At 39.5% G+C, this 26088-nt stretch overlaps 1 protein-coding gene across 1 annotated transcript in view; it reads right to left on the bottom strand.

Annotated features, from left to right (window-relative positions):
• ALG9 (ALG9, alpha-1,2-mannosyltransferase) overlaps positions 1-26088 on the bottom strand; it is a 99855-nt gene that overhangs the window by 11115 nt on the left and 62652 nt on the right. Inside the window, 1 exon segment of the mRNA XM_008577614.1 lies at positions 14863-14993. Within this exon segment, the coding sequence (XP_008575836.1) occupies positions 14863-14993 (131 nt within the window).

Below are 26088 nucleotides of genomic sequence, written 5' to 3'. Positions count from 1 at the left end.
GGCTAAATGGAAAGCCATGGTCTTAGTAAAAATTCTCCACAGCAGGGGCCAGCCGTGGCTCACTTGGGAGAGTGTGGTGTTGATAACACCAAGGCCACGGGTTCGGATCCCTATATAGGGATGGCCAGTTAGCTCACTTGGGAGAGCGTGGTGCTGACAACACCAAATCAAGGGTTAAGATCCTCTTACCAGTCATCTTAAAAAAAAAAAGAAAAGAAAATTCTCCACAGCAGCTAAAGTTCAGTGGCCACTGAGAATCCTATGCCAAACAATGAAAGAACATAAGCAGCATATGTTATTAGTACAGAACCCACCTTGCTACTGTAAATGTCCTTTGACAAGAAAAGGCCCCTCTCCTTTCATAGCAGCTGAAAGTTTTAACTTCTATCTCCTTACTTGCGTCTACTTTTCACCTATAATTATAAATTTGCAGGGCTTTGAAATCCTGCCCTAAATTCCCCCAAATAGTCTCAATCCCCCAACCAGGCAAGCCTAAAATTCAGTTAGATGAGGCTAATATGTTCCAAAATAGAAAAAAATAACTCTCAATCCAAAAACCAAAGGTGAAAGCAAAGCCAGCAAGACAAAAGGAAAGAGTGGGTGGAAAGTGGCTGTGAAAAGCAATGCCAGGGCCTCCCAACTTGCTTCCAAAGCTACAAACAGGCCCTGTTGCTCAGGAGGCCAACTCCAACATCCTGTAGAGGCATTTCCTAACAGACTCCCACAGCCAAACATTCTTACCACACTTAAGAGAGGAGCTCGCCACTGAGTTGGTACTTTATTGCAACACTCTCCCTTCACTCCTCTCTGGGAAATCTCAGAGTAAGCATTATAACGACCTACTTGTCAAGCTATTTTATACAAGTTTCAATTATGTCATGTTTCAAAGAAAGAAAAAAATTCTCTTATTTTAGAAAGTATGTAATATGAGATGGCCATTGAATGACAAATGTGTCTGGTTTAAAAAGGGATATTGTCAACTAGTTTAGACCCCATATCCTGGGAGTCTGATAAACCTTTATAAAATGAGCCAGACACAGACACGGCAAAATCACGGAGAGGAAGTTGTGGCTTGGGTACCAGCTATGTGTGAGGAGAAACTCAAAACTTGTTATTAAGATCTTATGCCTGGATCTTCTCTCTAATGATAGGGTCTGGGGTCTCTAGGCCTTTGATAAAGCAGAGAAGGAACCAGTTAGAAAAAGAAGTCGATGAGCACCTGGGCTGCCATTCTCCAAATGGGCTAACACGAACTAGCCCTATTTAATAAGTACTTCTAGTGAAGGCCTTGATTATCTTACAACAATTTCAACAGAAAACAAGCTTCTTCACATAATCAGAGGTATTTGGAATTCTAACCCTTGACTTGGTGTTGTCAGCACCACGCTCAGCCAGTGAGCGAACCGGCCATCCCTATGTGGGATCCGAACCCGGGGCCTTGGTGTTATCAGCACCGCACTCTCCCGAGTGAGCCACGGGCCGGCCCAGTAAGGTATTTGGAATTCTAAATTTGCCCCAATCACAAAATTGTCTTAATACCCCTTAAGATGCTTCTCCCTGGAGTGGAATCTCTGATGACACACTCCGAGTATGATTTTGTTTTTTACGTGCTGGTACTGTCTTCCACCCCCCAGAGAGGAGTGGAAGGGAGAAGAGTTGCAGTATCCTGATTGCTTCCCCTTTAGACAGCTAATGCCCAATCTAGGCTACAACAAAAAGCGTGTCAGCAAAGTAAATCAAATAAGTAAATTATGAGCAAATCCACATAGTAAACACAGACTGTGGGGCAAAGGAACTATATATATAGCTTCATCCTCCCATCCCATTTTTTGGGACAAGCCTCTTTATTCTGGTGACATTAAAGCAGTATGATCATATATCCCAATTTGCCCAAGACTGAGCTCCTTTTACTTTCAAAAGAGTTCTAATTTGGATGATATATTATAGATTATTTTAACTAACAGCAAATTCAAACCAGCCAAAGAGGTAAAGTAAACTTTTTGACACGGACCCTTGGGACTGTCATCTGACAGCCTTCTTTTCATCTTTCCACTTGTACTCATGATTCTTTCTCCTTGAATCAAATAAGTGATTCTTCCCTCTTTACCACCAGCACTTACTTGTTTTTATTTATTTTTATTGAAACATAATTAATTGTACATATCTGTGGGGTACAGCATTGAACACCAGCACTTATTTAATCCTACTTTTCCTTTAAGCCTCAACTCAAGCACCACCTCCTTCACGAAGTCTTCTCTAACCCCCATGGATCTCTCCTTTCTTTGAATTTCTAGCACACAATCTGGCACCTCTATGGTCTTAACACTATTTTCACATTGTTTTCATATGCGTAGGTCTTCCTACAAAAGTTATGTTATGCAAGAGCAAAGTCTGTGTCCAATTACTTCTTTTGCATTCCTTAAGGAATCTAGCTCTGTGACAAGCACATAACAGATGCAAACCTGCTTAGCTAGCTTAAGGACAGCAAGAAGACTACAGGTGCTTCCCTGCTGCTTACTCCTCTTGTAGCATCCTGTACTTTTCCTTTAAAGTACTTAACACATTTTGCAATTATATACTGATCTGTATGGCTGTTTGTTTAATGCCAGCTTCCCCACTATCCTGGAAGGTCCGAGAAGACAGGGAACTGGTGTATACTGTTCATCACCATCTACCTAAGATTCATCACAGTGCCTGCCAGTGTTCTGTAAGTAATTGCTAATTGGATGGACAGACAAGACAATGGAGGAAAGAAGAAATGATCTCAAAGAAATGAACTGTAAAGAAAGCAGATTTAGGTTTTAGGGACTTAAACATTTGAGAAATTAACCTGCTTATATTTCTAAACAGATCACGTGGCTGAGTGTCACAGGCTTATTTAAATCTTTTCCATTTCTCAGAAAAACCAAGAGAATAATTAGGCATGCAGCTCCATCTGATCTAGAGTCTGAGACATGAATGACCATTACATCCCTACGGTACCATTATTTCTCCTTGTTACATAAATTGCTGAAGTACAAAAACCATTGTTTCAAGAAGACAGACGAAATGCAGCAGTCCCAGGCACAGGCTCGAAGGCATTTCAGGATCATGCTCCCAAAAGCATTTCACGCACCACCTCAGAGTGACAGCTCTGAGGCACACAGACTCTGACGGCACAGTCTAACTTAATAGGTCCAAAGTCAGCAACATCTGATGCCATGGTGCTGACAGATATAAACTGCTGTGGCAAAGTGGGCTGTAGGATCCTGCTGTTTTTGCAGTTAGATCAATATACACTAGGAAATGCTGAGGAAGATAAATGTAAAGAAAATCAGCATAATTTTGGAACCCTAGGCAACTTGCTAATTGAAAGGCCTAACATTTCTATGACCTTTACAATTTAAAAGCACTTTCATATATCTACTCTCACTTAATCCTTACAACACAACCCCATAAGATAGATAAAATTTTGTTATTTCTGTTTTACTGATGTGCAGATTTGGGAATCAGAGAGGAGCTAACAACGAGTGGCCAGGATCAAACTCCTAGGTCTTCAAACCCCATGCTCTTTTCCCTATACCTTGCACACCTTCACGTGAACTTTATCTCTTCAGTTCTGAACCCAACTGCTTTCTTTCTTTCTCAGTATACAGCCATGGAATAATGCCCTGAGCACAATTTATGGGAAATGAAAATCCTCTGAAGGCATGCCCCAGTAACCTCCTCCTTCCCTCCACTTACGCCAGAGGAGCATTCAGTGAGTGGGCAAACAGGAAATGAAAAATCAGCAGGGACCAAGCAACAGGAGAAACAGGACGTACAATAACATAGCTTACGTCTGGTCTCTGCAGCAAGGTCTGCTCAATTTGCAAAAGCTCCTGGTCAGACACCAGCCCAGTTACAGAAAGCAATCCATAACAATGACAGTATTGCACTTCTAATATAGCAAAGGATCAGAAAACCAAAAAACAAAAAACAAAACTTGATACAGGCCCTTGGAGAAAGTCACGGGCTTTGGGGACCTGGATCTAAAACTTGGCCTGACCCTCCTCTGAAACAACTCTTTTGAGTCTATCTCTCCTTTGCAGTTGGGTTCACTCCCTCATTACCTCTCATCTATTCAACCAGAGTAGCCTCCTAACTAGTTTGTATGCCTCCAACTTTCCCCCCTTTCAATCCTCTCCCACATTATTACCAATACAATCTTCAGACAGCATCTCCTCTTGGAATCTTCCTTGGTCCCCCCAACCCTACACTCTTTGGAATTAATCCTTCCCTCCTACGCTCCAACAGCACTTTCTCTGAACCATAGTATATCTCCTCAGGTACACTATAAATTCCCCAATATCTCAGGGGTCTGCACTTAGATTTAGAAAGTGCTCAATAATGTTTACCAAACTGAGCCAGTTATGCTTTGTTTCTACTCAAACTCTAGCTTGTTAGAGAATCAGGATGTTCAGTGAGGAACAGCAGGTAGGATTTCTGTGAAAGGCACTCCTATTTCATGGTCTCCCAGTTGTGTCTCCTCCTGCCTCTGGCTGAGGAGAGTGCTGAACACGCAGGGATCTGGAGGACAATACTCATCCGTATCACTTGTGCGACTGTATCACCACCTCCGGTCACTCTCTGATCACTACAAGGCAGATGGGAAGGTGATCAACACCTTCTGCTCTTCCCTACAAAGATTTCAGATTCTCAGAGAACAATGCAGCGTCAGCTCTCTTCCCTCATCCCACGGGCTCTCACTATATGTGTACAGCTGTTGTGCTGGGGTGCTACGCAACGGGGAAATGGGAAGGTGAGGAAACCCTTCAAAACCAACAGAGCAGTCACCCCAGAAATGCTCCCTTGCCCCAATTTCTATAAATAGAGTTTATTCTGTGACCAATGTACTGCTGGTCAATGTTTGGGAACCATTAAGTTTCCCTTTGTTAACAGAAAGGTTGTTTGGGGTCTGCTGTTTCCTCAGAGCCGGGGATCGTTCCAGGTCCAGGTCTCATGGTGTCACAGTTTTCTCAGCTCAAAAAATGATGGCACAATAGAGACCTACCCCAAGTACTATATCAAAAAACAAGCCAGGCACCAAAGAACACGTGGGATGCTGAAAACACCATCACTGCTGCATCTATCTTTACAGCTACTTCCATTGCTACCCCAATTGTGACAATATTTTGAACATCCATCCATGATCCTACCACCTCCATCAATGCCCTTCCCCCTTACCAACTTAAGGTCACGGTCAGTCATTATATCACTTCCCTGCAAAGACCTTTAACTCCCTTCCCCCTTTCACACTTTGTAGAACTTTCTTGATGAAAACCCAATCCTACACACAAAGATACACATGAACGTTCACAGCAGCATTTATGCATGACAGCTCCAAAGTGAAAACAACCTAAATACCCATCAACTAGAAAAGGAATAAACAATGGAATAGTATTCAGCAACAAAAAGGGGCATCTGATATGTGCTATAACATGAATGAACTTCAAAAACATGCTGAGTGAAAGAAGCCAGACAAAAACCTCACATGTTGTATGACTCCACTTATATTAAATGTCCAGAAAAGGCAAATCTATACAAGCAGAAAGTAGATTAGTGTGTCCCTGGAGTTGGGGGTGGGAATGAGGGATCTTACAGGGTGATGGAAATGTTCTAAAATTGAATTGTGGTAAGGGTTGTACAACTTGGTAAATTTACTAATAATCATGCAACTGTACACTTAAAATGGATGAATTGTATGGTATGTAAATTATACTTCAATAAAGTTTTTTTTTTTTTTTTTTTTTTTTAACCAACTCTGGTTAAATTTACCTGTTTGGTGCCTCACCAGTGTAGCTATAGCGATACATAGCTAGAGAAGAAAAGAACAACCACACTGGCCCCATTTAAAATTCAAATGTGCTCTGGATCCTGTCCTCCAATAATACTATGTTTCTCTAACTCCTTTTGCCTCTCACTTTCCTCAATTATTTCACACCTTCTCTCCCTTCAAATCTCCAACAGCTCATCCCTTATACTCCTTTCTCAGTTGATAATCCCGCTTCCTACTTCACTGAGAAAATTGAGGCCATCAGAAGAGAACATTCAGATTCCCATCATCACACCCATGTGCTGCCTGTTACTATTCTGCATTGTCCAGTACAGTGGTCACTAGCTATGTGTAGTTATTTAAATTTAAATTAATTAAGATTAAATAAAATTAAAGATCCAGTTCCTCAGACATACTAGCCACATTTCAAATGCTTAATAGCCACATGTGGCTTGTGTCTACTATAGTGGACAGTGCAGATATAGAACATTTCCATCACTGCAGGAAGTTCTATTGGACAATGTTGTACATAGACAATCTGTGTGTCTACCTAAAACCAATGATTTACTTACTTGTGTATTTCCTCTTACCTATCTCAAGGGCACTGCTCCAGCAATTCTTTCCTTTCTCTTACATCATCAGTTTTTAGCTGTACAAAAAAATCATTCTTTTCAGTATACCAACATGCCTGTTATTTCTCTCATATTAAAAAAGGGCAGTTTGGGTTGATAACTTTTAGAAACCCCTAGAACTAATTAGCAATTACAGCAAAGTAGCAGGATATCAGGTTAATATACAAAAGTCAATCACTTTCCCATATACCAGCAATGAACAACTGGAATTTGAAACTAAAAACACAATACCATTTACATTAGCACCCAAAAATAAAATACTTAGGTAAAAATCTAACAAACATGTATAAAATCTATATGAGGAAAACTATAAAACTCCAATGAAAAAAATAAAAGAACTATAAATGAAGAGTTATTCCATGTTCATGAATAGGATGACTAAATATTGTCAAGATGTTAGTTCTTTCCAATTTGATCTATAGATTCAATGCAATCCCGATCAAAATCCCAGCAAGTTATTTTGTGGATACTGACAAACTAATTCTTAAGTTTATGTGGAGAGACAAAAGACCCAAAATAGCCAACACAATATTGAGGGAGAAGAACAAAGGTGGAAGATTGACACTACCCAACTTCAAAACTTATTATAAAGCTACAATAATCAAGATGATGTGGTACTGGTGAAAGAATAGACAAGTAGATCAATGGAACAAAATAGACAGCCCAGAAATAGATCCACATAAATATATTCAATTGATCTCTAGCAAAGGAGCACATGAATATAGTCAATTGATCTCTAGCAAATACAATGAAAAAAGACAGTCTTTTCAACAAATGTTGCTGGAACAACCAGATAACCTCATGCAAAAAAATGAATCTAGACAGATTTTACACCCTTCACAAAAATTAACATGGATCACAGACCTAAATGTAAAATACAAAAGTATAAAACTCCTAGAAGATAACATAGGAGAAAATCTAGATGACCCTGGGTTTGGCAGTAACATTTTAGATACCAAATACACAACCCGTGAAAAAAAAGAATTGATAAGATGGATTTCATTAAAATAAAAAAATCCCTGCTCTGCAAAAGACATTGTCAAGAGAATGAGAATGTAAGTCACACACTGGGAAGGAAATACTTGCAAAGATATATCTGATAAAGGACTATTATCCAAAATACACAAAGCACTCTTAAAATTCAACAATAAGAAAATGAACAATTCAATTAAAAAATGGGCCAAAGAGTTTAACAAACACCTCTCCAAAGAAGATACACAGATGGTAAATAAACATATAAAAAGATGTTTCATATTATATGTCATTAGACAAATGTAAATTCAAACAATGAGATACCACTACACACCTATTAGAATGGCCAAAATTCAGAAAACTGACAACTCCAAATGCTGACTAAGATGTGGAGCAACAGGAACTCTCATTTATTGCTGATAGAAATGAAAAATGGTACAGCCACTTTGGAAGAGTTTGGCTAAACTTCTAACAAACATACTCTTACCATATGATCCAGCAATCACTCTCCTTGGTATTTACCCAGAGGAGTTGAAAACTTATGTCCACACAAAAACCTGTACATGAATGTTTATTACAACTTTATTCATAATTGCTGTTACTGAATGTTTGTGGTCCCTCAAAATTCATACATTGAAATCTAATCCTCGAAGTAATGGTATTTGGTAGCGCCTTTGGAATGTAATTAGGTCATGAGGGTGGAGCCCTCAAGAATGGGCTTAGTGCCCTAACAAGAAGAGGCCAGAGATCTAGCTTGCCCTCTTTCCATCATGTGAAGAAGAAGTCGGCTGTCTGCAACCTGGAAGAGGGCCCTCACCAGAATGTGACTATGCTGGTTCCCTGATCTTGACTTCCTGCATCCAGAAATGTGAGAAATCTCTCTTTGTTGTTTAAGCCACCCAGTCTATGGTAATTTGTTATAGCAGTATGAACTACAGCAATTGTCAAAACTTTGACGCAACCAAGATGTTCTTCACTAGGTGAATGGAAAAAAAAAAACTAAGGTACATCCAGACAAGGGAATATTAGTCAGAGCTAAAAAGAAATGAGCTATCAAGCTATGAAAAGACATGGAGGAAGCTTAAATGCATATTGCTAAATGAAAGAATCCAATATGAAAAGCCTACACACTGCATGATTCCAACTATATGAAGGTACTTCAAAAAGTTTGTGGAAAAAGGGATTAAAAGATAATGTACATCTTTCCATGAACTTTTTGAAGACCCCTTGTATGACATTCTGGAAATGGCAAAACTATGGAGACAGTAAAAAGATTAGTGGTTGCCTGGGGCTGTGAGGAAGGAAAAACAGGTAGAGCACAGGGGATTTTTAGAGCACTGAAACTACTCTGCATGAAATTATAATGGTAGACACATGACATTAGGCCATAGAACTGTACAACACCAAGAGTGAACCCTAACATAAACCATGGACTTTGGGTGGTGATGTGTCAATGTAGGTTCATCAACTGTAACGAATGTATCACTCCAGTGGCAGGTGCTGATAATGGGGGAGGCTATGCACATATGGCAGCAAAGCGTATATGGGAAATCTCTGTACCTTCTGCTTAATTTTGCTGTGAATCTAAAAATACTCTAAAACATAAAGTCCACTAAAAATTTAAGGCTGGCCAGTTAGCTCACATGGGAGAGCATGGTGCTGATAACACCAAGGCCAAGGGTTCAGATCCCCATACCAGCCAGGTGGAAAAAAAATTTTTTTAATTTTTAAAAAAGTTTTGGAAACAGATAGTGGTAATGGTTATGCAACATTGTAAATGTAATTAGTATTATTGAATTGTATATTTAAAATGGCTAACATGGAAAATTTTATGCTACATATGTTACCACAATAAAAAAAATTTTTTTGAAAGGTCAAAAGTCTTCTCCAGTTAGCATTTTCCATTACACCCATCACCAGCTACAGCCGTATTCTCTGCTTCCCGGTATAGAAAACTCTTCAAAAGACATTTATATTTGCTATGCTCAATTCTTCTCCTATTCTCACCTTAACCCCTCTAATCTCTCAAGTCCCTATGCCCCTGCCCCTTCACCAAAATTGCTTTTACCAGCCTCCAAATCTAATAGACAGTTGTTACTCTTCATTTTACTTATCAACAGATTATGACACAGCTTCTGACCACTCCCTCTCCTGAAAATATTTTCTTCCCTTAGCTTCCAGGATACCATCCTCTGCTGGTTTTCCTACTACCTTACTGACCACTACTACTCAATCACCTCTGCTGGTTCCTCCTCTTCTCCCCAGTCTTTTAGTACTGGAGTTCCTCTGGCCTCATCTCATCCCTAACTTCACTCACTCTTTTGGTCATCGCTGGAGTTCCTCTGGCCTTATCTCATCCCTAACTTCACTCACTCTTTTGGTCATCTCATCCAGTCTCGCATTTCTTAATAGCATTTAAATGCCAACCACAGTGGATTGAATTATATGCCCCCAAAGCTCACTGGAGCTTGAACTGTGTCCCCTAAGTTCTATGTATTAGAAACTTAGCCCCCACTGTGACTATTAAGAGGGTGGGAAATCCTACTGGAGTTCCTCTGGCCTCATCTCATCCCTAACTTCACTCACTCTTTTGGTCATCTCATCCAGTCTCGCATTTCTTAATAGCATTTAAATGCCAACCATAGTGGATTGAATTATATGCCCCCAAAGCTCACTGGAGCTTGAACTGTGTCTCCTAAGTTCTATGTATTAGAAACTTAGCCCCCACTGTGACTATTAAGAGGGTGGGAAATCCTATTATGGTTTTTGAAAGGTGGAGCCTTGAAGAGGTGACTGGATTGTAGGACTGTGCCATAGTGAATAGATTAAAAATGGTGGTCATGGGAGTGGTTCTGAGGGCTTTAAAAGAAGAGGAGAGTCTTTCTCTGCTCTCTCTGCTTCCACCATCTTGCAATGTGAGACCCCTGTGTCACTGTCACTACCACCATATGGACTTTGGACTTCCCTGCCTCAGAAACTATAAGCAATAAATTTTGCCTTTCTTTATAAATCACCCAGTTGCAGGTATTTTGTTATAAGCAACAAAAACGGACTAATACACCAACAATCCTAAGTGTCTATCTCTAGCTCAGACCTCCACCGGAATTCTAGACTTGTACATCAGGCTGCCTACTCAATAATTCTGTTTGGCAACTGGCAAATCAAATTTAACCAAAGCTGATCTCCTCTCAGTGTCCTCCTAAAACCTCTTCTACTCATAGTCTTTCCCATCTCACTTGATGGCAATTTAATTTTTCCATTTCTTCAGATCAAAATCCTTGGGATCTGGGCCGAGCCCATGGCGCACTCGGGAGAGTGCGGCGCTGGGAGCGCAGGAGCGCTCCTGCCGCGGGTTCAGATCCTATATAGGGATGGCCAGTGCGCTCACTGGCTGAGCGCAGTGTGGCCGGTCTCAAAAAGGACAAAAAAAAAAAAAATCCTTGGGATCATCTTTGACTCCTTTCTTTCTTTCTCTCACACCTCAAAATCAGTGCATTTCTGTATATCCTGAATCTAACCACATCTCACTATTTCCACTGCCTCTCCCTGATCTGAACCACCCTCATCTCTTGCCCAGACTATTGCAAAAGTCTCCTAACTTGTCTCCCTGCTTCTATTCTTATTCTCTACCATTTATCCTTAGCACAGTACTAAAAATGATCCTTTTAAAATGGAAGTTATATGGGCTGGCCCGGTGGCGCACTGGATAGTGTGCCGCTTGGGAAGTGTGGCGGCGCTCCCGCCCGAGGGTTCGGATCCCACATACAGACCGGCTCCTGCTCACTGGCTGAGCGAGGCGCGGGAGCAACACCGAGGCTTGTGATCCCGTTGCCGGTCCCCGGTCCGGTACGGGGGCAACACTGAGGGTTGCGATCCGTTGCCGGACACGGAAAAAAGACAAAAAAATTAAAAAAATTAAAAAAAAAATAAAATGGAAGTTATATCAAGTCTCTGCTCAAAACCCTACAGTGGCTCCCTATTTAATTGAGAATAAAAGCCTACAAAGTTCATCAACAGCCTACAGAGCTCTTCCTAACCTACACTCTCACACCCCACTGCACTCTGCTCACAGTGCCTATTATTCTCCACTCTTGCTCAGCAACAGCCTCATTAGCCTCCTTCTTTATGCCAAAGCCTTTTCACTAGCTGTTCCCCCAGATATCCGCAGGGCTAACTCCCTCACTTCTTTCAAGTCTTTGTTCAAATATCATCTTTTCAGTGAGGACTACCTCTACCACCCCTAGCTAAAAGTATAACCCTCAGCTCTAGTGAGACTATCAATCCTTCTCTTTTGCCTGCTAAGTTTTTTCCCTTAGCATTTATCATCTTCTAATATACCATATGATTTACTTCTTTACTTACTAATAGTGTTTATTGTATCTCTTCCCTGCCCACTTCCAAACAATAAGCTCCATGAGAAAAGGGATCTGTGTTTTATTTGCTGATATGCCCAGGCTCTCAAAAAATACTTGTTGAAAAGCATGATTTCCCATTATGCAGAAATGGCACTTCTAGAAATTATGTCTCAGATACTTGAGGGAATAGCTTCAGGCTACAGAAAGACTTATAGGATGATAGTGTTCTTCAAGATCCTATATTTGAGAATCACTCTAAAACTCAGATGCCTCCTGACTGCCCTTCTCTCCCCAAGCAGCTCCTCATCCTTCCCAATTATAATTACCTATAAAGTCACTGAAGAGATTCAGTCTAAATGCACAGTGACCTGCCCAGCACATGCAGCTCTCCAAACTCTGCTCCAGCCTCACTTTTAAGACCAGTCTAGTAACTTGGCATCCAGGTATCTCTGCCTTCCTGCTAGGCCAGCTTTGAGTGAACCTACTTAGAATAACTGGACTCTTATATACTCATGATGAACCAGTCTTATACCTCCGTTCTAGTAATTAGGGACCCTTGTCTTTCTCTTTATATTTCATTTCCTGTCTTGCTATCCTGTCCTATATTCTGGTTCCTCAGACTTAAACTCAGCACCTGTGCTCATTTAGTCTTTCTGGAGTCCTGTCCTGGGCCCAGTCCCTGTTTCTGAGCCCTAGACCTGCCTCTCAGGACCTGGTCCTCTACTGTTTGCTTTCTTCCAGACCTCTTGGATCTTGAGAGCTGCACAGCAGGCCTCACTGGACCTCCTCACCTCCAACTGTCTGTTTACCTGGACCTCTGTCCATAGATACCTTGATTCCTCCAACTTGCCTTCTCATTACTCCTTCACCTGAATGTCCTGATCCCCTCTTATCATTAATTCTGAGAACTTTCTGAAGAGCCAGCCAAGCCCTGGTCTATTTGGTTTCTCTATTTAGGATCTAATAAGGGGAGTTCCAGTCAAGATGGCAGAATAGATGGTCCTCAGCCTCACTCTCTCCCATAAATCAACCAATTTACAACTGTAAAAATGTAACATCAGCCAAGCTGGGGCCACTGGAGCTCAGGGGAAGAGCAGGAGAGACCTATGGAGTTCATAAAGGTGGGAGAAACCACGATGAGAGAAAGAAAAAACTGCTCTGAGCATTTCGGGCTGTGGCCACTTTAAGGCTCCAGCTGCTGAACACATGGAGTAGGAGCCAGCAGAAGCTGCAGCTGTGCCCTTCAGATGGAGTTACTTGGAGATGGCAGGTGAGAAGAGAGCCTTGGTGGCTCCCATGACAGCAAGACCACTAATAGGGTTCCCGTGGACCCAGCAGGAGCGAGGAGCCAGAACAGCTGTAAAAGGGGAGTCATTCAGAGGCTGGTGAATCATCACAAGGGACCAGTGCAGGGCCCGTCCCATGGGAAGTGTTTGGAGCACGGGCAGTGGGGGAGACAGGCCCACCTGGAGAACACTGGGACAAAACAAGGACAGCTGATCTGCCCCCCAATCAGCGCAGGACCACTCAGAGGAGAGTGGTTGGTAATGCAAATTGCAGCTTGATGAAAAACCTCAGGCCCAGGTCAGAATTTCTACACAACCCAGGTGCATTGGATCTCTGGAGAGCCAGAAGTACCTATAAGGTCAACCATTAAACCCTGAGCTGCACAAAAAGCCTTCCCTAGGGAAACAGCAGCAAAGCAGCAATTTAGCTCAACCACACAGCTCAAGTACTGGTTCCCACAGGAAGTTGCCCCATTTAAGAAGCAAAGGACAAAAAATTAGTTCTAGCCCAGGCACACCACCAGAACCTTGGGGCTCCATACATGAAGTATGGAGCCGGGGACCAGACCCCACTCCCTCATCCAGGCAACCACCAGTGCCTTGGGGCCCACCCGCCGACCTGAGGCATGGAGAATAGGACCAGACCCCCCCTCCCACAACCAGGCACGCCACACCACCATCTTGGGGCCCGCCTGGGGACCCAAGGCATGGAGAAGGGGACTGGACCCTACTACCACAACCAGACACACCACGCCAGTGCCTTGGGGCCCGCCCGGGAAACTGAGGCATGGAGAAGGGTACTGGACCCCCCTCCCACAACCTGGCACACCACGCCAGCACCTCGGGGTCTGCGCAGGTACCTGAGGCATGGATCTGGGGACCATACACTGCCCACAACCAGGCACACCGCCAGCACCAAGGAGCATGCCAAAGACATCACCTCCATGTGGGTGGCCCACAAAAGTGGCTACATGCCACAAACACCATGTGACAGTCCACCAGCCACTGGAGTGCATTGACACAAGGAGTCACCAGCAGAGATAAAGAAAAGAAGAGGATGTCTCTCTCCACAAAGCCCATTTCAGAGTGACAGAAGAAGCATTTGCTCTGTGATAATATTGGGGGACCTGACCACACCTCTCAGCATTGGACAGATCATCTAGGCAACAAATCAACAGAGTAACCATTATTCTTTCAGAAGGAGAGAAGAAATCTAGGGTAATTAGAGGGGGGAGGGGGAGGGGGAGAGATGGGACAAGGGGCATAAAGAATAATTACAATTTGTAACAATATATATGCTAGTAATATTGATTTGATCAACATATCTCAATGTTGAACCCCAAAAATATGTATAATCAATTTTGATTCAATAAAAATTTAAAAAAAAAAAAAAAAGATCTAATAAGGCCTGGCCCAACCCTGGCTGAGCCTTGAGTCTGAAAATAATGGATATAAACTTCTAGCTCCTCAAAGGACATAGGCAATCTTCCTAACAGTGTCAGAATAGTCTCAGTTAAGATAGCTGAAGTTGGTTGCCAAAATAATCAATGTCAAACAGTTATTTGAGTTTTCTTCGGTACATCTGTTTTACTTAGATCCTTTCAATTGGATATTACCAGAATACACTTTGCATCTGGTGCCTTGAAAAAGAGAGCACTCTTTTAGATTTCTCAGGAAACTGGACAAAAACAGATGTTTTGGGTCCAAATAAAAAGTAAGTGATGGCTACTACAGTCAGCCCAGTACTGGAAGTTTTTTAGACCTAGAATCCAATTTTCATGCTTACTACTCCTAGTACATCTCTTAGGATTAAAGCCACATACCTAGAAGCATCAAGGAATGGTCTGTAGGCCAAGCTGATCCATTCTTCTCTATTAGATGAATATTTCGGCTCCCGGGGTGTTTCTCTCATGGTGTCCAAATCCACTAAATAATGGCATTTACTGATGTCGATCTGAAATGGAAAAAGGCCAACTAATCATCAGTAATTGCATAGGTCCCTTCAGGGTAGGGAATATCAATTGCAATCCTAAGAATTCCTACAGGGTTTCAGAATCTTCAGACAATGTTACCTGTGCACTCTCCACTCAGATTAAGAGTGTTAGGGTATTATTTAGGCTCCTGGGGGCAGGGCATTTGCTTACTCAGCCAAACATATTTGTAAGCTTTGTGTGGTCCGACTCTAGTTTGGGTTCTTAAGTCTCTCTAGCCCCACAGACACTTCTGAAGCCACCATGAGTCCACAATCTATTTCTGGGAGACCTATCTTCTTCTGTTCACTAGTGTGCCCTTCCAGTCTAACACCTCCTATTCCAGAGACTGAAAGGGCATGACTAAATACAGATGCTGATGGTGAGAGGAAGCCCAGACTTTTCGGACAGAGTCACGGGAAATTAGACTACACATCACAGGAGACTGGACTATACCTCACAGGTAGTACAGAGATATCATGCATATTGTCTCCTTCAAAAATTCAACAGAATTGACAGAGACATTGGAACTGTCACTGTAGTGAAAGTTCAGTAAAACTGAGATATCAGACCTGCAGGAGTGAAAAAGATTTCAAAAAATACACAGTATTAGCAAAACTAGACTCATCCACTTGCTCACAACATGGATACACCAGAGCATTATTTTAGACTCATAGGATGTAAAAATCAATGCCAAATATTCCTATATAATAGCAGCATACAAAATTTTATAAAAATATAATTTACAAGGATTTGAAAATATTTGCCTTGGAATAAGTCTAATAAAAGATGGCAGAGTCCTCTATAAAAAATATAGAACTTTACTGACAAATGTCCAACTGGTGAATTTATAATATGGCATATCTATATAATTAAAATGCAGCATATCCAACTACAGTATTCATCCATAAAAAGGAATGAAGTTCTGATACATACTACACTGTGGATGAACCTTAAAAGCATTATACTAAGTGAAAGAAGCCAGACACCAAAGGCTACATACTGTATGATTCCATTTATATAACATGTCCAGAATAGGCAAATCCTCCAAGACAGAAAGCAGAGGTTTCTAGAGACTGGGGGAGTGATGGCTTAATGGTTATGGATATTTTTTGGAGGGGTAGGGGTGGTAAAAATGTTCTAAAATTAGATATTGGTGATAGTTGCACAACATTATAAATGTTCTAAAAGCCACTGAATTGTACACTTAAAATGGTTAAAATGGTAATTTTTTTTCTATTTTTTAACCATACATGGACTTAATAAAGTGGTAAATTTTATGTTATGTAATTTTATCTCAATAAAAAGATCATAGGGCCGGCCTGGTGGTGCACTCGGTAGAGTGCGGCGCTTGGGAGTGCGGCGGCGCTCCTGCCGAGGGTTCAGATCCCATATAGAGACCGGTCTGCTCACTGGTTGAGCGCGGTGCGGGTGTGACACCGAGGGTTGCGATCCCGTTGCCGGTCGCGGTACGGGCGCGACACTGAGGGTTGCGATCCCGTTACCGGTCATGAAAAAAGACAAAAAAAAAAAAGATCATTGAAACGGTGAATTTTATCTCAAAAAAATTTCTGATAAACAATAAAGTAGACCTTATTAGAGTGATGTACCTTATTCCTAGATGAAAAACTCTCTATTATAAAGATTTTGATTCTAAACAAATTGAATGACAGATTAAATACAATCTCAATCAAAATCCCAACAGACTTTTGTGCAACTTGGAAAGTTAATTCTAAAATGTATATGTAAATATAGCTAAGAATAGCTAAGGCACTCTTAAAATAGAAGAACAAGGTGAGAGGCTTACGTACTATAAAGCTATAGTAATTAAGACAGGGAGGTATTAGTGCAGGAATAAACAGATCAAAAGACAAATGAAACAGAATAGAGAGCCTAGAACAGATGCAGGCACATAGGGACCCTAATTTATGACAGAAGTGACACCATGAAGCAGTGGGGAGAGGATGGTCTCTTCAATAACTGGTGCTGGGACAACAGGATATCCACTGGGGGAAAAATGAAATTGATCTTCAACCTTACTCCACATATGCAAAACAACTTCAGATGAATAACAGACATAAAAGAAAAGCAAAACAATAAAGCTCTTAGAAAGTAATGTAGAAAAATATCTTCAAGATCTTGGGGTAAAAGATTTTTTACAAAAGACACAAAAAGCATTAACTGTAAAAAAAAAAAAAAAAAAGAAAAGAAAAAGAAAAAAAAAGATAAACTTGACTACATTAAAATTGAGAAAATAGGGCCAGCCCATGGTTCACTTGGGAGAGTGTGGTGCTGATAATGCCAAGGCCACAGGTTCAGATCCCTATATAGGGATGGCCAGTTAGCTCACTTGGGAGAGCATGGTGCTGACAACACCAAGTCAAGGGTTAAGATCTCCTTACCAGTCATCTTTTAAAAAAATAAAAAAATAAAAATAAATAAATAAAATTGAGAAAATCCCTTCATCAAAAGACATGATAAAGAGAGTGAAAAGAGGAGCCACAGAATGGAAGAAGATATGTAATACATTTAACCATCAAGGATTCATACCTGGAATATATAAAGAACTCCTGTTAATCAACAAGACGAAGACAAACCACTTGAACAGATACTTCACAAGAAGAAATCTAAATGGCCAAAACAAGTGAAAAAGTGCTCAACCTCATTAATAATCAAGAAATGAAAATTAAAACCACAATGAAAAATTACAATGCCAAGTGTTGGCCAGAATGTGGAGCAACTATTATGCATTTTTGGCAGGAGATTAAGTTGGTATAAGATCTTTAAAAAACTATTTGGTAGAATCTACTAAAATTGAACATATATACTTCCTATGATCCAACAATTCTACTCCAAGGTATTAAATCGAACCATATGAAATCATTAATATTTGATGTTTGATCCAAAAAATGGTGATTTCATATGGTTCAACTTAATGTATATCCAACAGAAATGTCTGCACTAAAAGACAAGTTCAAGAATATTCAAAGTAATATTACTTATAGTTGGCCCAGACTGGAAACAACCACACATCCATCGACAATAAAATAGTAAGTAAACTGTGGTACAGTCATGCAATGAAATACTATACACAAATAAAAGAGAACAATCTACAGCTACATGCAATAACATGTGATTATTACAAACTAAATGTAGAATGAAAGGATCAACACACTAAAGAATAAATGCAATATGATTCAGGTAAAACTAATCTAAAATTGGTTAGGGATGCATGTTAAAGTGGTAAATCTACAGAAAAAAGCAAGGAAATTATTACCATAAAAAAATCAGGAGAATCCCTCCAAAGGGGAGTGTGTGCAGTTATCGAAAGGTATTACTGGGGGAGTTTTCAGTGCTGGCAATGTTCTATTATTTGACCTGGGTGATGGTTACAAAGGTACTTGCTCTATTATTATTATTATTACTAATTTACTGTACATATTTTAGGCTTACGGGTTATACATAACTGAAGGTTTTTAAAAAGTGCATATAAGAACAACTTGGTCATCTCTGGCTTACAGTAAATTCTGTTCTTCCCCAACTTCTCCCTCACAGCAATGTTCTCAGTCTCTCCCAGCATTATTTACATGTAAAAAAGACTGCAGTCTCACATCTGTCTCTACATATGGGCTATTTCTCTAGGGGAGAGAGCACACTGAGAATTGACGTCAGGCTCAATTCCATTCCACATATCTCTCTAAAAATGATCCTTTGCATAAACACTTCAGGAAGTAGCCTTTTTGGTCTAAACACCCACTCTGTAGCTCCCAAGGGCTATAAGAACATGAAACAAGTTTTTAAAAAGGTTTACAAGTGCCACACTGTATAATCAAACAGAACAGCAAGAAGCAGAGACTCTTGTGGTCTCAGGCTTAGGCCTCCTTCGATGAGGGAGCCCTCAGTATGACATTTCAACACTTGATCTCAGCTTGGCTTTTTCTGGCCAGGCACACTACAGGTCTGGTTATCTAGATTTGTTGTTAGGTACATGGTCTGCCAGAGATGTGGGTGGTAACTAATTAATACCTAATTACACTAGTCAGCTTAGGCTTTACCCATCACACCATTCATAAGCAAATTTCATTTAAAGTAAAGGTCTCAGAAAGATACCTAGGCAAAATCACATTAATTGAGATATTAATCTACTAAAAAAATGTAAACTCTTTTTCATCCTTTCCAGGAAGCAGCTGCTGAACTAAAACACAAGTACAAAGGCCTCCAGCAGAAAATGGCGAGGTATGGTCAAGGGCAGGTTCTTCATTAGAGAAAAAATAGGGCTATTAGAAAAGGAGTTTTAAATCAGCAGGCCTAGATTCAGGTCAGGGCTCTACCACAAACTAGCTGAGTGACCTATTCTCATTTAAGTTTTTTATACCTCAATTTTGTCTTCTGTAAAATGAAGGTAACACCACTTACCTTGAAGAGTTATAATCAGGATTAAATGAGATGACTCATATGTATAAAACTTATAAAAGGACCACATGAACAGCAGGAATAGTAGAAAGAATCCTTGACCAGCTCTGTGGAATTTGAGAATTTAACTGGTAGAAAAGAATCCCGAAGCATTAGGGTCCATTAAAATGAATTATTCTTGTTTCAACCTAGATTGGGGTCTATTCAAGCTAAACTCAATACACAGGACAGAAGGGTTACAACATTAACCACTCACAGTCCCTGATTAGCAATGAATTAGCAACATCCACTAAATGATATCAAAATGAATCTTCTGAACATCATCAAAGCATTTATTAATTACCTATTTGGTGAATCCTAAACTAGAATACATAAAATTGCTGTAAGACATATCCCTGCTCTTGAACTTCTAATTTAGGTCAGGAAATGACATGAGCATATATGAAATACAGAAAGTAAGTGTTAATCCAAGAGCAAACAAAGTTCAGACAGGAAGAGATCACTGGGGGCTACAGTAGTTGAAAATATTTCCTGGAGATGGTAGCAAAGGCTAAATAGAGAACAGAGGGGAAAAAAGCAGAAATGAGCATGGTTTACAGCGGGAACAGGAAGAATATCTGCTTGTCCCAAAAGGTGTGTGTTGAGAAAAAAACTAAATAGAGACGCTCTGAGGACTGATAATGAAATATCCAAAGGAGAATCTGGATTTTGCGCATCGGGCATCTACTCTAGGTTTTTCAGCCAGAGAATAAGATGATAAAAGCTGGGTTTTAGAAAGAGCAGTCTATACTGGCTACACTGGAGAGAGTGGGGCAAGAAAGTGTTGAAGGAAAAAGCTGAAGAAAGGACTCCAGTTACTAACATAGTATCCAGTTGTGAACTGATAATGCCTTCTTGAATTTCTATGGCTGTGGGAATGAAAAAAAGAAAGAGCAAATCTAAGGTCCATTTCAAAGGAAATCAATGATACCTTTTCTAATCCAGTGAAGTGGGGAGAAGAGGGGGCTGCAGTAACAAATCTGTTTGGGTGAGATTTAGGAAAGATAACTTGTGTCTTACACCTACTAAGGTGAGAAGAAGCAAGGTATATTCAAATACAGTCATGTGTTGCTTAAAGATGGGGATACATTCTGAGAAATACGTTGTTAGGTGATTTTGTCATTGTGTGAATATCACAGTGTGCTTACTCAAACCTGGACGGTATAGTCTAATACACACCTAGGCTATGTGGTATACTCATTATAATCTTATGGGACCACCATCGTATATGTGGTCTGTGGTTGAGTGAAAAGTTATGGGGTGCATGACTATAACTGAAAGAAGTCCAATGTGACTGAGAGTTAGTTGTTTTCTGTTCCTGATGCCTGGAACATTTTCTGCTGCCACTTCATAAATTCCTACTCATCCTTCGGATTTCAGCTAAAAATGATTTTCTTGAAAGAAATTTCACTGACCACTTAAACTAGGACAGGTCCCCAAAATACATGCTCTCATGGCAACCAGTACTTCTCAAAACATTCGACATTTCACAATTTTTTTTATATAGTAACATACATTTTATTAATTTGATAGAATTTTTAAAAATTTATTGAAGTATATCGGTTTTTTAAATTTTACTTTGTTCATTGTAAATGTTTGTGGGGTACAGTTTGTTGTTTCAATACACACATATTTTGCATAATGACCTAATCAGAATAGTTACCATATCTATCCCTAAACATTTATCATTTCTTTGTGGTTATAACGTTCAAGATCCTCTTTTCTGGCTATCTTAAAATATGTAATACAATATTATTAGCTATTGTCACCCTAGTGCACCAGAACTTATTCTTCCTATCTAATTCTGACCCTGTAGCTTTGTACCAGTCCACCAACTTTTCCCATTCTCTCCTTTCCCCGCCATTTCCCTGCCTCAGGTAACCACTATTCTCAATTTCTTTTTTTCCCCCAATTTCTCTTAGTTGACCTGTGATAATTGTATATACTTATGGAGTACAATATGATATTTGGGTACATTCATACTGTGTGCAATGATCACATCAGGGTGCTTAGTATATTTATCACCTCAAACATTTGTCACCTCTTTGTATTAGTAACATTCAAATAATCTTGACTAGCTATTCAGAGTGAAACATTGATTGTATGTATCTATGGGGTACAGAATTATATTTCAACACAACTATATAATGTGTGATACTCTACTCAGCGTAATTAGCCTATTCACCATTGCAAAACTTAAACATTTCTTTGTGATGTGCACATTTGATTTCTCTTCTAGTCGTTGGGTAAGATGCAGTAAATCATTGTTAACTATAGATTCCTGGGTCGATTATACACAATTAGGGCTTATTTTTCCTAACTAGCTGTAATTTCCTGTCCATTAATCAGCCTCTCAGTATCCCCCCTCACCCCTCCCATTTCTAGTAGCCACAGTTCTTCTCTCTCCGTTTAACAGTTCAATTTATTATTATTATTTATTTGGGGCTTCTTTTGTTCTCTTTTTTAGCTCCCCCACATGAGTGAGAACATGCAGTATTTCTTCTGTGCCTGGCTTACTTCATTTAAATTTTCTCCAAGCTCATCCATGTTGCTACAAATGGCAGAATTCCATCCTTTTTTACAGCTGAGTAGTATTCCATTGTGTATACGTACCACATTTTCTTTATCCAATAATCTGTTAATGGACATTTAAGTTGGTTCCATATCTTTGCTATTGTAAACAGAGCTGCGATAAACATGGGAGTACAGATGTCCCTTAGATACGATGATTTCCATTCCTTTGGGTATACACCCAGTAGTGGGATTGCTGGGTCATATGGTAATTCTATCTGTAGTTGTTTGAGAAATCTCCACACACTTTTCCATAATGGCTGTACTAATTTACAGTCCCACCAACATTGTATAAGGGTTCCCCTTTCTCTGTATGCTTGCCAGCATTTGTTATTTTCTGTCTTTTTGATAAAAGCCAGTCTAACTGGGGAGAGAGATTTCAACATACTTTTGATTTGCATTTCCCTGACAGTGATGTTGAACATTTTTTCATATATACCTGTTTGCCATTCATACATCTTCATCTGAGAAATGTCTATCCAGCTCCCTTGACCATTTTTTAATTGGATTGTTTTTTCTTTTTACTACTGAGTTGTTGAGTTCCTTATATATCCTGGATATTAGCTCCTTGTCAGATGTGTAGTTTATGAATATTTTCTCCCAATCTATAGGTTGTATCTACACTCTACTGATTGTTTCTTTTGCTGTGCAGAAGCTTTTTAGATTGAACAAATACTATTTATTTTGCTTTTGTTGCCCGTGCTTTTGAGGTCTTATTCATAAAATGTTTGCCTAGTCCTATGTCCTGGAGCTTTACCCGTGTTTTCTTCTAGAAATTTTATAGTTTCACGTCTTACATTTAAGTCTTTAATCCATTTTGAGTTGATTTTGGATATGGTGAGAGACAGGGGTCTAGTTTCATTCTTCTACACATGCATATCCAGTTTTCCCAACACCATTCATGGAAGAGACTGTCCTTTCCCCAATTTATGTTTTTAGTGCCTTTGTCAAAGATCAGTTGGCTGTAAATATGTGGGTTTATGTCTGAGTTTTCTATTCAGTTTCATTGGTCCCAGTGTCTATTTTTATGTCAATACCATGCTGTTTTGGTTACTATAATTTTATAGTATACTTCAAAGTCAGACAGTCTCCTTCTTTACTCTTTTTGCTCAGGATACTTTGGCTATTTGAGGTCTTTTGTTGTTCCATATGTCAGGACTATTTTTTTTTTCCTGTGAAGAATGCTGTTGGTATTTTGATAGGGATTGCATTTAATCTGTAGATGACTTTGGGTAGTATGGACATTTGCACAACATTAATTCTACCAATCAATGGGCATGGAATAGCTTTCTATTTTTTTGGTTCCTCTTTAATTTCTTTCATCAGTGTTTTGTAGTTTCCATTGTAGAGATCTTTCACCTCTTTGGTTAGATTTATTCCTGAGTATTTTAGTTTTGGGGTAGCTATTATAATGGGATGCTTTCTTGATTTCTTTTTCTGCTAACTCATTGTTGATGTATAGAAATGCTACTAACTTTAGCATATTGACTTTATATCCTGCAACTTTACTGAATTTGTTTATCAGTTCTAAGAGTTTTTTGGTGGAGTCTTTTCTATACATAAGATCTGTCACCTGCAAACAGGGACAATTTGACTTCCTCTTTCCAATTTGTATGCCCTTTATTCCCTTTTCTTGCCTAATTGCTCTGGCTAGAACTTCCAGTACTGTGGGGTTTTGTTTGTTTGTTTGTTTTAAAGATGACCGGTAAGGGAATCTTAACCCTTGACTTGGTGTTGCCAGCACCATGCTCACCCAGTGAGCTAACTGGCCATCCCTATATGGGATCTGAACCTGTGGCCTTGGTGTTATCAGCACCACATTCTCCCAAGTGAGCGACGGGCTGACCCCCAGTACTGTGTTAAATAGGAGTGGTGAGAGTGGGCATCCTTGTCTTGTTCTTAGAGGAAAAGCTTTCCACTTTTCCCCATTCAGGATGATGTTAGCTGTGGGTGTGTCATATATGGTTTTTATTGTGTTAAGAGATTTTCCTTCCATACCTAATTTGTTAAAAGTTTTTATCGTAAAGGGATGTTGAATTTTATCAAATGCTTTTTCTGCATCTACTGTGATGAACATATGGATTTTGTCTTCCTATTTGTTGATGTGGTGTATCACAATCATTGATTTGAGTATGTTGAACCATCCTTGCACCCCTGGATGAATCCCACTTGATCTTTCTGATGTGCATTTGGATTCTGTTTGCTAGTACTTTGTTGAGAATTTTTGCATCTAAGTTCATCAAGGATATTGGCCTTTAGTTTTCTTTTTTGTTGTGTCTTTGTCTGGGATTGGTATCAGGGTGATGCTAACCTCATTGAATGAGTTTAGGAGGATACCCTCTGTTCAATTTTTTTGGAATAGTTTGAGAAGAACTGAACAGTTTTCTTAGTTGGGGAACTGTTGGTTACTTATTCAATCTTGTTGCTCATGATTGGTCTGTTCAGTTTTGTTCAGGTTGTTCTATTTCTTCTTGGTTCAGTCTTGGTAGGTTGTATGTGTCCAGAAATTTATATATTTCTCTAGATTTTCAAATTTGTTGGCATACAGTTGTTCACAATAGTCTCTAATGATTCTTTGTATTTCTGTGGGATCAACTGTAATGTCTCTTTTTTCATTTCTGATTTTTATATTTGATCTTTTCTTGGTTAGTTTACCTAACGGTTTGTCAATTTTATCTTCTCAAAACCAACTTTTTGTTTCATCAATCTTTTGAATCTTTTATTTGGGAGGGGTCTCTTTCATTTAGTTCTGCACTGATCTTTATTATTTCTTTTCTTTCTTTTTTAGGGGGTGGGGGAGGAAAGAGCTAGCCAGTCTGGGATGATATTTACTACTTCTTTCCATCTACTAATTTTGGGTTTGTATTGTTCTTGCTTTTCTAGTTCCTTAAGGTGTAATGTTAGGGTGTTTATTTGGGATCTTTCAACTTTTCTGATGTAAGTACTTATTACAATAAACTTCTATCTTATTACTGTTTTTGCAGTATGCTATAGGTTTTAGTATGTTGTACTTGTATTTTCATTTGTTTCAAAGAATTTTTTGATTTCCTGCTTTATTTTTTCTTTGACCCACTGGTCATTCAGGAGCATGTTGTTTAATTTCCATGCATCTGTACAGTTTCCAAAGTTTTGCTTATTTTTGATCTCTAGTTTTATTCCACTGTGCTCTGAAAAAAAAAAAATAGTTCATATGATTTTAATCTTTTTAAATTTGTTGAGACCTGATTTGTGACCTAACATGTGGTCTATCCAGAAGAATGAGCTATGTGCTGATGAAAAGACTGTATATTCTGCAGTTGTTGGATGAAATGTTCTGTAAATCCAATATTTCTCTAATTTTTTACCTAGATGATCTGTCCAATGCTGAGAGTGGGTGTTGAAGTCCCCAACTATTACTGTTATGTATTGGGGTCTACCTCTCCCTTTAGATCCAATAACATTTCCTTTATATATCTGAGTGCTCTGATTTGGGGTACATATATATTTATGATTGTTGTATCTTCTTGCTCAATTGATCCCTTTATCATTATATAATGCCCTTCTTCGTCTCTGTTTATAGTTCCTGATTTAATGTCAATATTATTCAACATAAGCACAGCAACTCCTGCTTGCTTTTGGTTTCCCTTTGCACAGAATATGTTTTCCATCCCTTCACTATCAGTCTATGTGTGTCTTTACTGGTGAAGTGAGTTTCTTGCAGGTGGCATGTAGTTGGGTCTGGTTTTTTAATCCACTCAGCCAGTCTATATCTTTTAAGTAGGGAACTTAATCCATTTACAATCAGGGTTTTTGTTGAAACTTATTGCCTTACTCCTGCCATTTTATTAGTTTTTTATAGTTGTTTTATATATTCTTTGTTCCTTTCTTTCCCTTTTGTCTTTGCTGTTTAGTATTTTCTTGTAGTGATGACATAGCTTCTTTCTCTTTCTCATTTGCATATCTGCTCTACTTGTGGGTTTTATTCATTCTTGAGTATTCATGAAAGCAGTTATTGCTCTTTAGTTTAAAGTCTACTTTGTCAGATATAAGAATAGCTACTCCAGCTCGTTTTTCTTT

Source organism: Galeopterus variegatus, unplaced genomic scaffold, assembly GCF_000696425.1.
Source record: "Galeopterus variegatus unplaced genomic scaffold, G_variegatus-3.0.2 Scaffold1551, whole genome shotgun sequence".
Classification (NCBI taxonomy): Eukaryota; Metazoa; Chordata; class Mammalia; order Dermoptera; family Cynocephalidae; genus Galeopterus; species Galeopterus variegatus.
Note: the sequence above shows the minus strand (reverse complement) of the source record. Positions and strands in the feature narration are given on the sequence as shown.